This window comes from Ammospiza caudacuta, chromosome 21 (genome assembly GCF_027887145.1).
Source record: "Ammospiza caudacuta isolate bAmmCau1 chromosome 21, bAmmCau1.pri, whole genome shotgun sequence".
Lineage (NCBI taxonomy): Eukaryota > Metazoa > Chordata > Aves > Passeriformes > Passerellidae > Ammospiza > Ammospiza caudacuta.
Genome location: NC_080613.1, coordinates 3,010,040 through 3,024,357, shown reverse-complemented (window position 1 = coordinate 3,024,357; position 14,318 = coordinate 3,010,040). Strand labels below are relative to the sequence as shown.

The window sequence follows — 14,318 nt, the reverse complement described above, 5'->3', positions numbered from 1 at the left end:
GTGTGGATGGGAGAATTTTGTGGATAACACCTGAATTTTGTGGGATTTTGGTGACACCCACAATTTCATCTCCCTGAGGCTCCTGCTGAAGCCCAGCTTTCTCCCAGAGCAGCTCCATGGAATATCTGCTGCCAGCAAAGCCAGGATCTAGGACCTGCCTGTCTAATTAACGCTTCTCTGGTAATTAACAGGGGGAAATTGGCCCCCCTGGCCCTCGGGGTGAGGATGGGCCCGAAGGTCCCAAAGGTCGCTCTGGCCCCAATGGAGATCCAGGTCCTCTTGGTCCTGCTGGAGAGAAGGTGAGCCCAGGATGGGAATTCCGTGTTTTACACCAAACCCCACAATTTTTGGGTGTCTCAGGGGTGTGGGCAGTTTTAGGGCACAATGGGGAAGAGGAGCTGTGGGAGTTTTGTGTGAAGGGAGGCCTGAGGGAGGTGGGTTTAGGGCAGCCCCATTGAGGCTTTGGTCTCTTTGGGGTTATTTTTAAATAAAAATATCAGAGGGGAATAAGTGGAGAAATGGAAATGTTAATTTAAATAAATTCCAGTAAAATCCCAGCCATTCTTAACTGGTTCCCAGCATAGTTACAGTGCTCACTCTGCATCTCCCCACTGGGATTCCCTCACAGTTTAATTCCACCTGCCCTGCTCCTCCCTGCCCCTGGCATCCCCCCTTCCTGCTGCCCCAGAGGCTCTCACTCCCTTTTCCTTCTTTTCCAGGGAAAACTCGGCGTGCCAGGACTGCCTGGGTACCCGGGCAGGCAGGGCCCCAAGGTAACGGGCACGGGGTGGGATGGGATGGGATGGGATGGGATGGGATGGGATGGGATGGGATGGGATGGGATGGGATGGGATGAAGGGCTTTGGAAGGGACAAGATGGGGAGGTTTGAGATGGGATGAGGAAGTTCAGGATTGGATGGGATGAGATGAAATTTGGGTGGGATGGGGTGGGATGAGAATATTGGGATGGGATGGGATGGGATGGGATGGGATGGGATGGGATGGGATGGGATGGGATGGGATGGGATGGGATGGGATGGGATGGGATGGGATGAGGAGGTCTAGGATGGGATGAGGAGATTTGGGTGGAAATGGGATGAGAAGATTTGGATGAGATGGGATGAGAAGGTTGGAATGGGATGGGGAAGTTTGGATGAGATGGGATGGGATGAGGAGGTTTGGATGGAAATGGGATGAGGAGATTTAGATGAGATGGGATGAGGAGGTTTGGGTTGTGATAAGGAGCTTTGGATAGGATGGGATGAGCTGGGGAGGTTTGGGATGGGATGAGGAGATATGGGATGGGATGGGATGGGATGGGATGGGATGGGATGGGATGGGATGGGATGGGATGGGATGGGATGAGGAGGTTTGGATGGAAATGGTGTGAGGGGATTTAGATGGGATGGGATGAGAATGTTTGGATGGGATGAGAAGGTTTGGATGGAAACGGGATGAGGAAGTTTGGATGAGATGAGATGGGATGGGAAGGTCTGGCATGGGATAAGGAGATTTGGATGGGATGGGGAAGTTTGGGATGGGATGAAAAGATTTGGGATGGGATGAGGAAATTTAGATGGCATGGTATAAGGAGATTTGGATGGGATGGGGAGGGATGGGATGGGATGGGATGAGGAGATCATGGGACGGAATGATAAGGTTTAGATGGGATGATGAGTTTTGGGATGGGATGAGGAGATTTGGATGGAAACGGGATGAGGAAGATGAGGAAGTTTGGATGAGATAGGATGGGGAGGTTTGGGATGGGATGAAGAGGTTTGGATGGAAATGAGATGAGGAATTTTGGATGGGATATGATGGGATGAGGAGCCCAGGAACACAGCCCAGCTCAGCCCCCGTTTGTGGGGTGAGGTCCCTCCTTCCCACTCATGCAGGACAAAAATAGGGATGGACAAAAACAGCTGCCAGCCCTGAGCTGCTGGAATTCAGGGGCTGGCATGCCTTGGGTCCCAAAGTGGTGGGAAGAGCTGCAGAAGGGCTGGGATGTGCAGGGAAGGCTCCTGGGAGCTTTCCTGCTGCTGAAAGGCATTTCAGTCCTTCTCCTTGGATTGGGGTTTTTATCTTCCAAGATAGCATTATCTAATTAATTAAGGAGAATAGCTAATGACTCAGGGTCTCCCTGAAATGAAAAGAAAGCTGCCATTTGCATATTTGCAAACATTCTTTGTAGCTTCTCTCCACACCCACCTCCATTCGGGCCATTTCCAAGGCATTTTTTTAAATTAAAACTCTGAATTCCACTCCATAGACTCAGGCTCCAGCTCAGTTTTCACATGCCCTGGAGGCTTTGGGAACTTCTGTTTTTGTTAACTTTTTTTGTAAGAATGGTATTTTACTATTCATGTTCCCTGCTTAAAAAAAAACCCAGCTTGTTTTATTCTGGAGACAGAATTATCTGCAAGAGATTGTTTCCTGCTTGTGGTGGGGCTGGTTTATTTTTAATTTCCATTTTATATCTGGAGTAAGGTTGGGGGGGTGGTTTTGTTTTGCATTTTCTTGGACTAATCCATATTTTAAAAGCAGCAGCAGCAATTCTCCAGGCGTTGGCATCAGACAGGAACAAGCCAGGAGTTAAATTTTCATGTGCACCTCAGTGACTTAAGAGCTAAAATCCAAAATCCTGCCTGGGCTCCCATCACAACCGTGGGCTTGGGGTTTTGTAGTGACTGCTAATGAGCCATGGGTATTTGGTTTTGGTGGCTTTTTTGGAGAAAATTGAATTTTGGAGAAAATTGAATTTCACCCCAAAATTCAGCTTTTTGTAGTGACTGCTAATGAGCCATGGGTATTTGGTTTTGGTGGCTTTTTTGGAGAAAATTGAATTTTGGAGAAAATTGAATTTCACCCCAAAATTCAGCTTTTTGTAGTGACTGCTAATGAGCCATGGGTATTTGCTTTTGGTGTTGTTTTTGGAGAAAATTGAATGTCAGAGGGCACCCCAAAATTCAGAGTTTTGTAGTGACTGCTAATGAGCCATGGGTATTTGGTTTTGGTGGGGTTTTTTTTGAGAAAACTGAATTTTGGAGGGCACCCTGCTGGTTTTGCTGTCATTGGAGGGAGGCTCAGGGCACAAGGGCTGGGAGCTCTGGGGATGCCCAGAGCTGCCCCAGGCGTGTCCTGAGCCTCTCCCTCCCTCTCTGCTCTCCCCCCAAGGGCTCCATTGGATTCCCAGGATTCCCAGGAGCCAACGGAGAGAAAGGCACAAGGGTAAGAGCTGCACCCTCACTGCTTCACTCATTTCTTCCTCTACAAACAGATTTGGGGACCATTCCTTTGCTCCAGAGGTTTTCCCACTCAGGAATTGCCCAAAAAGGCTCATCCCAGGGTGAGGTTCCTGCTGCAGGACAGGAGGATGCTGGGGATGGCACATTCCCAATTAAATTCAGGGAATTTTCCCCCTCAGGATATTTTAAGAGGCTCCTCTGAACCTGAATCCTTTGCTCAGACTTTGCTCAGGGCACAAAGAGCTCTTTAATTAACAGTAATTATTAGAGATGGCTGAGTCTGTTCAGAAGCAGCCAGAACCATCTTTCACCCGACTTGAAATTCTAAATGCATGGCTGGGAACACTCTCAGTGCTTTTAATAAGCTGCTCAAAATTCAGAGACACCCTGAAAATCAGGGGGTTTCATCCCCCAGCCTTGTCTCTGCCTCTCACCCCACCTCCACAGCCTTCTCTCAGAGTGGGGAATTGTCTAAATATACTGATTTATTTTTTATCTGCTGCAGAGCATGCTAGAATTAAAGGATTCAGATACAAACAAAGTCATTTTCTGCACCAGCTCCGGTCACAGTGACAAGAAGGGGGAGTGAGGACAGCAAGTGGAATTAGTTTCCTTTTTACTCTCATTTAAATAGAAATGACTTCTAACAGGCAGCTTTGAGAGGAGCCCAGCAAATATAAATCACTTTGCACTGCATTAATATCCCACCACTGCAATTTGAGTTCTATCCACCCCCCTTTTTTTATCATTTCATTTCATTTGGAGCTACAAATTCTCATCCCCATCCCTCCCTCTGCTCTGGCTGGGCAGGAAATTCAGAATTACCCCCTTCCTTCTCAAATATCCAGCAGTAAAACCCCTGGGCTGGATTTTGGGGGGGTGTAGAAGAGCAGGGGAGGGATGTTCTGCTTTGAATCCCTGCACATCCCTGAATGATTCTATTCTGGGATGGAATCAAACCCAGCTGGGAGGGGATGGGAAACCTTCCAGGGAGTGGGGAAGGTACCAGGAGCTGGGCATTGCTGGGTTTCGAACAAACCCTGAGGGGGTTTAGGGTTGAATTTTGGCATTATCCAGCCTGAAAGGGGGTGGGGAGGGAGCAGATCTGATGGGAAAGGGCCCAGCTTCAGAACCAAGGCATGAGAGGAGAAGAAATGGCAAAAAATCAGCACTTCCCTCACTTTTATTCCCAATGAGCTCTGTGCCTTTAATGGGGGTAGTGAGGATATTTAGTTACACCCTTGGCTTGCCACACATTTCTTCACTTCAGGAATTAAAAATGGCTTTTTAACCTTTCAAACATTGATTTGTTTCATGGTAATTCCAATTTTTAATTTTTTTTTTCCCTTTTCAATGGGTTTTACCATTTTATACCAAATTAATCAACCTGCATTCACTTTATCAGTGAAGAGAGAGATTTTCATGGACAAATCTTTCCATTAGCAACAGGAGCTCAGCTTGGAAATTTAAGACTAGCAGAAATGTTGATTTTCAGTAACAGCTTTGCTATCCATCTATATTTTTTTTTCCTCCCAAGTATCCCATTTGAAAAAAGAGAAAAGCAATTATACACAGAATTATAGGCTGAGCTGGGGTCACTCTGCTCCAGTCCTCATGTTAATTTAAGCCTTGTTGAGTCAGACTTGATAAATCTCCTCTCCTTCTCCTAAGACCACTCAATTTATTTGGTTTATGAATGTGTTCACATGGAGCCAAGAAATAAAATTTCTAATTTTTTTTCCCTGCAGTTCAATGTGGAATAACTCAATTTGGAGCTGCAAAAACCCCAAATCATTTGTTTGTCTTTTCTTTATCACAATATCCCAATTTTGCTCTTCAATTCCCTGGTTTGTGTGGCCAAAATCATGCAAATCCCACATTTCTCTGCTGAAATGGAGCTCAGTTTTTCAGCCTGATGTTCCAGCAGCACAGAGAATCTTCCCAAGTTGTTAAATAATTCAAAAAAAAGGTGAAAATCAAAGGTGGAAGGGCAGGACCTGCACAGGCAGCTGAATTTTAGTGCTGAGGTGCTGAACATCCCCAAACACAAAACTTCAGCTCGTGGATGTTCAGTTGTACAAAAAAGGGCTGAAAAGGTAAAATTGGGGATGGAAAAGGGGATGAAGATGATTAGAGGATGAGGGTGGGACAAAGCTGGGAGAACTGGGATTGCTGGACAAGAGAAGGTTTGGGGTGAACTGGTGGTGGCCTTGCAGAACTGGGTGGGAAATTGCAGGAAAGATCTATAAAATCTAATAGAATAGATAAATCTATTTAAAGGAATAAATCTATTTAAAGGAGCCTGGAGTGACTTTGGATGGGGCTTGGGGCAGCCTGGAATGGTGGAAGGTGTCCCTGCCCATGGGGATGTTTGGAATGAGCTGAACTTTAATGTCCCTTGCAGCCCAAAGCAGCTTTTGGTTCTCTGTTCGGTGCTTTTGGAGAATCCTGACCCATTAAATCCCCCCAGAGCCCCTCCTCAGCTCCAGGTGGGCTCAGCATCTTTTCAAGCCCTGCTCATGAAATCAATACTTAAACATGAATAATAAATCTTATTTTATGAGCTGTTTTCTCCCTTTAGAAGGGAGCAATAGATTTCCCTGCTTGCCCAGTTTGACAGAGCTCCCCAAATCCAACTTATTTCTTGGTGTGCCTGTGCCTGGAAAATAATCTGAATTTAGCTGCCTTTCATGTCAAAATCCTTGTTTGACAAATACAGGTCTGTGTATATTTACAGTGAATATAAATCCTTTGCAACTGCACATGAATGCATGACTAATGACAGCAATAAGCAGGGGGAAATTTGGCTTAAAAATAGAATTGTGGGGGGCTACCTGAGGGGAGGCAGCACCCCCTCCTCCGCACCTGCTCCCAATTTAGCCTCCCAGAGCTCCAGCAAAACCAGCTGGAATATTTTAAAGTGAATTTTGTCATTAATTAAAAAATAAAAAAAAAAAAAAACAAAAATGCCAGCAGGCTTTAATAAATGGAGCTGCAAGAGCAAGGAAGATTCAGCAAGACTAATTTTAGCAGCTGCAGGAAAGTTTTGATGGGAAAGTTTTGCAGCTCCTGTTTTATGTTCTGCTGGTTAATGAGTGTCAGAGCTGAGCAGACTCTGAGGTGATGGATTTGGGGCAGAAAATGGCAAAGGGATATTTTAAGCACCCAAGGAATCAAGGTTTCCTTTCGAGGCAATTGGTGCACCCTGCAGGACCCCAGGGCAAAATCAAACCTCTCTGTGGTGTTTTGGCCACTTGACACCAGCCCAAACTGGGCTTTTAGGCCATTCCTCTGCTTTTAGGCTCAGCTTAATGTGCTGCCAGCTTTATTTGCAGCAGGCTGTGCCTTTTCCATGGCAGGGTTTATCCCAGGGAGCCGAGTGCAGCTGTCAGAGCTCATGAGCTGCTGCCAAACAACGCCTGGAATTCCTTGTTTAGCTCTGAGTTGGGGAAGATTTGGAAATATTGAGGGCAGCCTAATTGGAATCTGTGTCACACCTTCCCAAAGCCCACAGGAATCTGTGTCACACCTTCCAAACCCCACAGCAACCCCTGGAGCACGGGGTGAGGACCCTGCCCCATGTCAGGAGCAGGGATCAGTGGGGAAAAAGGGATTACAGGTGTTGGGTGGTGGAGTTAAAGAGGTTTTCACTGGGTTTTTGGGATACTGAGGGGGTGGCCTCATCTTTGAAAGCATTTTGGGGTTTGAAAGGACTTCAGGTGCTGCTCCTGAAGAGATTCATTCCCTCAGAGAGCAGATGTTGTCTGGGATCGCTCTCCGGACCTGCCCAAGTGCTATAAATCCAAATAAATACAAGAATCAGGAGGCTGCTGCTGAGTTTTTCATGGCAGATGAGAACAGAGAGGTCCTGAGGCTGTGTGTGTGTGTGACAGGCTCTGCTGTGGGTTCCTAATCCCTTCTCCTTCTCCATTCCAGGGCACCCCTGGCAAACCAGGTCTGAGGGGGCAGCGTGGTCCCACGGTGAGCAGCCAGTTCTTCATCCTTGTGTCCTTCAAAACCTTGTCCTGGCCAAAGAGACACTGGGATGGGCTTTGTGTCCTCACTGAGGGGGGATCTGGCCTTCAGCAGCTGCAGCTGAGCCAGGGGAACACAGATTTGGGGCTGGGTGTCTCCACTGAATGTGGTTTAAATCTTTCTGATGATTTTCCTGTCAGCCCTTGCTGCTGCTGGGATGATTTGTTGACTCCAGGCAGCTCAGAAAGGCCTCAAATGTAATTTTTGTGTCTTTTCAAGGGTCCACGTGGGGAAAGAGGCCCCAGGGGAAGCACTGGAAAGCCTGGCCCTAAGGTAAGGCCTGGGGATTTGAAGGGATTTCAGATGCTGCTCCTGGAGAGATTCATTCCCTCAGAGAACAGATGGTGTCTGGGATCACTGTCCAGCCCTGCCCAAAGGCTGTAAATTCACATAAATACAAGAATCAGGAGGTGGAGGTGAAGCTGCTGCGAGTTTTTCCTGGCAGATGAGGAGCAGAGAGGTCCTGGGGCTGTGTGTGAGCCTTTTGGGTGGTGCCCCAGGCAGTGCTGGTGTGGAGAGCAGCTGATCCATCACCCCCCATCTCCCTCCTTTCCTTTTCCATGGGGTTGGGAAAGCTGAGCCCTCCTGAGGCTCATTCCCAGCTCCATGACCCAGCTGCAGAGGATGTCCCAGTTTGTGGAAATGTGCTGGCCCAGGAGCCAGCAGGACTGTGAGGGCTCTCTCAAACTGGAGACCAACATAACCCCAACATCAACACAACCTAAACCTCCCCAGCCCCTCATTTTTGGGGTTTAAATAGAGTTTAAACCCCCTGAGAGCCATTTTTGGAGCAAGTTTTGCCTTCCCATTGCTGAGCCAGGATTGGGATTTTTCCAATTTGGGATTTCTCTCCAAACCAGCCCCAAGGCATTGACTGATTACCTGAGCACTGATCACCAGGCTTGATGGAAACAAAGCTTTTATTTACAAACAAACCTCTGGGCTTTGTGTTGGCATGAATTTTGGATAAATCCCTCCTCTTCAAGGTGGCATTTATCTCTCTGTGTGGTGGAAATATCCCAATCTCCCCAGGATTTTTATCAGGGGATGTGGGGGGAACAAGCAGCTGCTCATTTGTCACTGGCTGCTGTTCCTGCCACAAAATTATTATTATTAGAGAGGCCTGGGGGAGTTGCTGGGGTGTGGTGTCACCGTGGGCTTGGTGCCATCTGAAGCCTTGGCATACAGAAGCTGTGATGTTAAATTTGATATTTTTTAAATGTTCTCTTGTTTTCCTTCTTCCTAAAAGGGCAACTCTGGTGGTGATGGCCCCCCTGGTCCTCCTGGAGAAAGGGTAAGATGAGCTGAGGGGCACAGCAGGGCTCAGGCTCTGGCAGAGGATTTGGGATTGCAGGGTTTGAGGGGTTTTTGGCAAGGTGGATCCTCCTGGGTGCCCTGTTAGCAGAGAGGAGTGGGCAGGAGCCAGGGTGCAGCTCAGCAAAAGGAAAAATAAAGGAAAATTCTGGTTAGAAATGCAAGGTGAAAGATGCTGGTGTGGAGAGAGGCCCCCTAAGCACCTCCAGGCCTTAGGTGCTGTCTGAGCTCTCCAGGGAAGGCTCAGGGGGGACTTTGGGTGTCCTGTGGAAGCATCACTTGTGGGAGAAGGGACAAATCACCCCTGGGTGACTGCAGTGTCAGAATTCCAGCATTTTCTGGAGGATGTGGTTCTCTGGAACCTCCTGCTGCTTTCTCCACATCACAATCAGGTGGGAAATCCTCCAACAATGAGACTTTCATGATTTTAGCCTCAATTCTGGTTTGGTTTTTATTTCCCCACTGGGTTTTGTTCTGTTTGTAATTTTTTTCTACACAACCACCCAGCATTTGCCATTCCAGGCCTTTGTGCTTACCTGCAGCTCACACAGAGGTAATATTTGTAATATTTCATATCAAGGGTTGCAGATTCCTTAACCAACTTCTCTGCCTCGTCTTTCATCCCAGGGACCACCAGGGCCTCAAGGACCAACTGGATTTCCTGGACCAAAAGGGCCCCCTGTAAGTAACTCAAAATCTAGAGGGATAATCCAGCCTTTCCCACCCAGCCTGAGCTGATTCCCTGACAAATTCCCAAGCAAAGGCATCACTGAGACATGCTGCTAACAACCCCATGGTTTCAGATTTTAAATAGCCAAGTCAATTGCAGCTGATTATAAATGTTCATTTCCTACTGACTCAGGATCTCTGGGATCTTTTGTGCCTGTTCTGTGCTTTATTTTCCCTCTGTGGACATGGAGGACAGCACAGCACTGCTGTCCCTGCAGTTGTTGTACACTGAGGGGACCTCAGAAATAATTTGGGAGTGATTTCCTGAGCATCTCCTGTGAGATGAATCCTTTGGGAGAGGTGTGAGGAGGAAAGGGGTGCAGATTTTAGGGTCTGCAGCTCCATTTCCCAGCGAAATTGCTGGGATGTTTCAAACAGGGCTGATTCAACGTTTGGCACAGTTTTATTGCCAAGCACTTGGTGATGCTGCTTTTCTCCCACAGGGTCCTCCTGGGAAGGATGGATTGCCTGGGCACCCTGGACAGAGAGGAGAAACTGTAAGTAGCCAAAAAAACTTTAGACTGGACATCACTCCAGAGGCTCATTTTGGGTTCTCCAAAGCCTCCTGTGTTGCTGGGGAGATGCAGCCCCAGGTTGGGGTGTTTGGGGTCCCTGAGGGTCTGGCTCTGTGGGTAGCAGCCCATTTCTCCCCACTGCCTTCCCCAGCAAATGAGCATTAAAAAGGTTTTGCACATGATGCATTTTCCCCCTCAGCTTTTCAGACAATTTAATTAACTTGCCTGGCATTTGCTAAGCAGGGCAGTGCAAACACTGCTCAGCCCAGCACCAGGTGTTTATTTACAAGCCACAAGGCTGGTTTTAAACCAAGGGGGATTTGAGGTATTTTTGAGCCAAGTCCTCAGGTCGGGATTAACTTAAAGGTGAAGAGTTTTCACCTGCCAGAGCCTGACATTGAGTCTTCCTTGAGTTTTCCATGACATCCAAGGTGCAGGGAGCAATGAGAGCTTTGACAGCACCTGCTGTCATCACCTTCTGAGACTGCAATCAAAAGCATCAACCTCCAGATCTGCAGGAGTGAATGGGGAATGATCTTTTAATCATTTTGGGGTCTAAAAGCTCTCCCTAATTGTTTTCCTTAATTTGCCTCTCCTAGGAAAGAGAATCTCTGTTAACCTGTGCCATCCACCTTGCAGAGATCACTTTCCCCTGCACACCCAGGCAGGAGAAGTCCCCTTTTTGTCCCTTCCCCCCTCACAGTGCCAAAATGCAAGGGGAGAAGCAAACAAAAAAATGAATTAAATGCTCTTTCTACATCAATAGCCTGGTCAGTGCAGTGCATCTTTGTGCAAGATTAAAATCTCTGTGTCAAACACTTCCCCTTATTGAAGTTCCCATTCAGCAGCAAACAGGCATGCTGAGATATTTGGCCATATTAGATTTGCAAAGATTGGCTCTAAAAAAAGCATGACAAATTCTAAAGCCTCTGTGCCCAAGGCTCAGAGTACAAAAGGAAAGCCCTTTCTTCAGGTTAATAAGGAAAGTCCTGCACAGAAATGATCTAAATATTTGTCTGTGATAAGAGTTTAAATTGCACCTTCATTTCCCAAGGATATTTTGCCATTTCCCCACCAGTGACAGGACATTTTCTGATCTGCAGGCAGCCAGAATAGCATGGAGGAGTTATTTAAGCATGACAGGCTAGCGTTGGCATGGGATTTATCTGATCCTCTTTTGTGGCAAGCAGAGAATAGCCCGTGCGCCCTAAATGCCATTCCTCAAGCTTGTCAGCAGGCTGGAGTAACAACCATAATTAATGTGCTTTTTAAGGAGTAGCCTGGGAGAGCCAAACAATTGCAGTGGTGAGAGTTGCTCGTTGTCACTCTTCAAAATGCCATTGGAAGGAGCTGTCAGGGAGACTTCCCTGCTCATCAGCCTCTGCAGACAAACGGGGCTGTGCTTCCTTTCAGCAAATGTTGATGGAGGAGATAAAACTTCACTCAGCCCCTGTGGGTTAAGCTGTTCCTGAGCTTCTGGGAGCTGAGCTGAGACAGAACCAAGCCTAAACCAGCACCAGAATGGGCAGCAGGAGAAGGGAAACAGCTTTTAAGAGTTGCTCAGCATGAAGAAATTCACACTGATTTTAAGAGCCATTTAATAGCCATTAATGGCGTTTTTAATTGCCATTTCCTCCATGGTTTTATGAGCGGAACAGATTTTTATAGATATACATATAAATGGCCAAAGCACAGCAGCCCCATCCAAACAGCAGGGCTGAGCTTTGAGAATCCCTTCTTCTTCCTCTGTTTCACCCTTTCTAAATGCACAAGGACATTTTTCCAACTTTCTGTTTGATTTTTTATTTCATTTTCATTTGGTGCCCGCCCTGGTCAGGGGGAGGAACAGCTGGTGGCAGTGTGACCCTCACAGAAATGTCACCTCTTTGTCTTTTCCCTTTCTCTAACAGGGTTTCCAAGGCAAGACTGGCCCTCCAGGCCCCCCTGGTGTTGTAGGGCCTCAGGTAAGAAGCAAATGCTCACCCCTGCTTGTGGTCCTTACTGCTTGTGCAGCAGGGACTCCTTTTCCAGGGAAGGCAAAGCCTTGGCAGGTGGCTTTGAAATTCCTGAGGCAGGTGTGAAACCCTTCCATGGCCCCAGCTCACCTTGCTGAGGGGTTGGGATGGGGTTTGGAAAAATGTAAATGTGGTGGTTCCCGTGAGCTGGGGTTGGGATGGGGTTTAGAAAAACGTAAATGAGGTGGTTCCTGTGAGCTCAGCACAACCACCCTGGTGTAAAACCGGAGTAGGGTGAGAAAACAGCTGAAAAAGACGATCCAGCTAAACAACACAACCCAGCTGAAAAGCACAAAACATCTCAAAAACCACATCCCAGCTCAAAGACCTGCAGCAGCCAGGGAGTTAAATGAGATGTCCAAGGGCTGAGCAGCTGCTGCTGGTCAGGGCAGAGCAAACGTGATGCCAGAGTGCTCTTCCATGTCACTGTGAGGAAAATCATCCCTCTTTCATCTGCAGGGCTGCCAGGTTCTGTCAGGGCTGGGCTGGTTTGCTTTCAGTCACCTCGAACAAGCACAATTTCCAGTGAGCCTGCACTGAGCTTAGGACTGGCTTTGGGTCGAGCCTTCTTCCTTGAGCTGCTGGGGAGCAGCTCCTTAATTAGAAAGCAATTAATTTGTCCTCTTTAATGACACCATAAAGCCCCTGATTTGTAAATTCCCTGATTAGGGGCAATCCCCTGACGACTGTGTCTGTCTTCTCGAGTGCAAATTAGGCTCGGTGGCAATTTGGTGGGGCTCTGCTGGGTGCACTTGCTGTGATCTGTGGCTGCTGAGTGAGCTCTGCGTGCTCTAAGCGCCCTCCCTGCAGCAGGACATGAGTTACAGCCCTGTCCCCAAAGCCACCAAGGGGGCAGGGACGCCGTGGCTTTGTGCATGTGGCTTTTGTCCTCCTAAAAACGAGCCCTGTGTGACATCTGTCACCCTGAGTGCCCTCGGAGGGCAGGAGGCAGGCGGTAATTGCCAGGCAGAGCGAGCCTCATGCATTATTTATGCCCCATCCGAGCAGGAATCAGCAGGCTTGGAGAGTGCTTGGGAAGTTTTCAATTAAAAAGGGAAAGCTAAGCATAATAGTTGTGGTGGTGACATCTCATTTGGGTGAAATCTGGGCTCACTCACAGGTTCTCAGTGCCTCCAGTCTGCTGTGAGTGATGTTGGAGACTTCCAGAGCAGATGCCAGAGGGGGAATGTCTCCAGGGATTTCTGGTGGCACTGAAGGCACCTCTTCCATCCCACCCTGCACTTTTCCCTTCCTCAGCTGTTCTGCCAACACCCACCCCGTTTTCTCTGACTGGTTTTTTCCAGGGCCCAACTGGTGAGACTGGGCCCATGGGTGAGCGAGGCCACCCAGGCCCTCCAGGCCCCCCGGGTGAACAAGGCCTCCCTGGCCTCACTGGAAAAGAAGGGACCAAGGTAGGGACTGGAATTCACCTCCTTGCTGCCTGTCCCTCCCTGGACGTGGAGAGGATAACTCAGAAAAGAGATGGAGCTCCTGCCTTGTCCCAGCTGGAGGCTGAGGAGATGAGCTGGGCCTCCATGGAATGAGCAGATCCTCAGCTCTTTCTCCTTGTCCTTGCAGGGGGATCCTGGTCCTGCTGGCCTCCCAGGGAAGGATGGTCCTCCTGGATTGAGAGGGTTCCCTGGAGAACGAGGCCTCCCTGGCCCCATTGTGAGTAGAACCTGCTGGGTCCCTCCAGTTGTTGAGTTCCCAGCTGCTCCAGTTGTGAATTCCCAGCTGCTCCAGTTGTCAATTCTCGGCTTCTCCAGTTGTGAATTCCCAGCTACCCTAGTTGTGAATTCCCAGCTGCTCCAGTTGTTGAATTCCCAGTTACTCCAGTTGTGAATTCCCAGTTGCTCCAGCTGTTGAATTCCCAGTTACTCCTGTTGTGAATTCCCAACTGCTTCAGTGGTGAATTCCCAGTTTCTCCAGTTGTGAATTCCCAGCTTCCTCAGTTGTGAATTCCCAGTTGCTCCAGTTTGTGAATTCCCAGCTGACTTTGTTTTCCTTCCTCCAGGGTTCTCCAGGGCTGAAAGGCAATGAAGGTCCCCCAGGCCCTCCAGGCCCAGCCGTGAGTATCCCTGTCCCTGCAGGCAGCACCATTTACAAGCTTGGCAGGGCCAGGCCAGGGTTAGTCACAGCTCCAGGCTTTATCCTGATTTTCCTGACGACTCCCTGCATGTTCCTTTATTTTACAAGCCCTGCGTGGAACAGCTCAGTCATTTGTGGGGTCAGCTGTGGATGTACGTGACAGGCTGAGGGAGCTGCAGGGGTTCAGAACATCCAGGGTTTTGTTTCTAATCCACCTGCTTTGCCTCTGGAAGTTCTCTCCACTTGAGATCCCTGCTCAGGGCTGTCCTCCTGGAAGGAATCATTCATCATCCAACCCTCCCTGCTGGCTGTGAAGTGGCTCATGCTCTTGTTCCAGGCTGTTTATGTGTCCCCAGGAGCTGAGCAATCTGCACCAT

General features: G+C 48.3%; 1 protein-coding gene across 2 annotated transcripts in view; it reads left to right on the top strand.

Annotated features, from left to right (window-relative positions):
• Positions 1-14,318, top strand: part of COL5A1 (collagen type V alpha 1 chain) — a 132,611-nt gene that overhangs the window by 93,102 nt on the left and 25,191 nt on the right. For both annotated transcript variants that reach the window (XM_058818444.1, XM_058818442.1), the window contains exons 29-40: positions 192-299; positions 720-773; positions 3,175-3,228; positions 7,182-7,226; positions 7,500-7,553; positions 8,530-8,574; positions 9,222-9,275; positions 9,767-9,820; positions 11,749-11,802; positions 13,158-13,265; positions 13,432-13,521; positions 13,868-13,921. In XM_058818444.1, the coding sequence (XP_058674427.1) occupies positions 192-299; positions 720-773; positions 3,175-3,228; positions 7,182-7,226; positions 7,500-7,553; positions 8,530-8,574; positions 9,222-9,275; positions 9,767-9,820; positions 11,749-11,802; positions 13,158-13,265; positions 13,432-13,521; positions 13,868-13,921 (774 nt within the window). The remainder of the gene's footprint in view (positions 1-191; positions 300-719; positions 774-3,174; positions 3,229-7,181; positions 7,227-7,499; positions 7,554-8,529; positions 8,575-9,221; positions 9,276-9,766; positions 9,821-11,748; positions 11,803-13,157; positions 13,266-13,431; positions 13,522-13,867; positions 13,922-14,318) is intronic.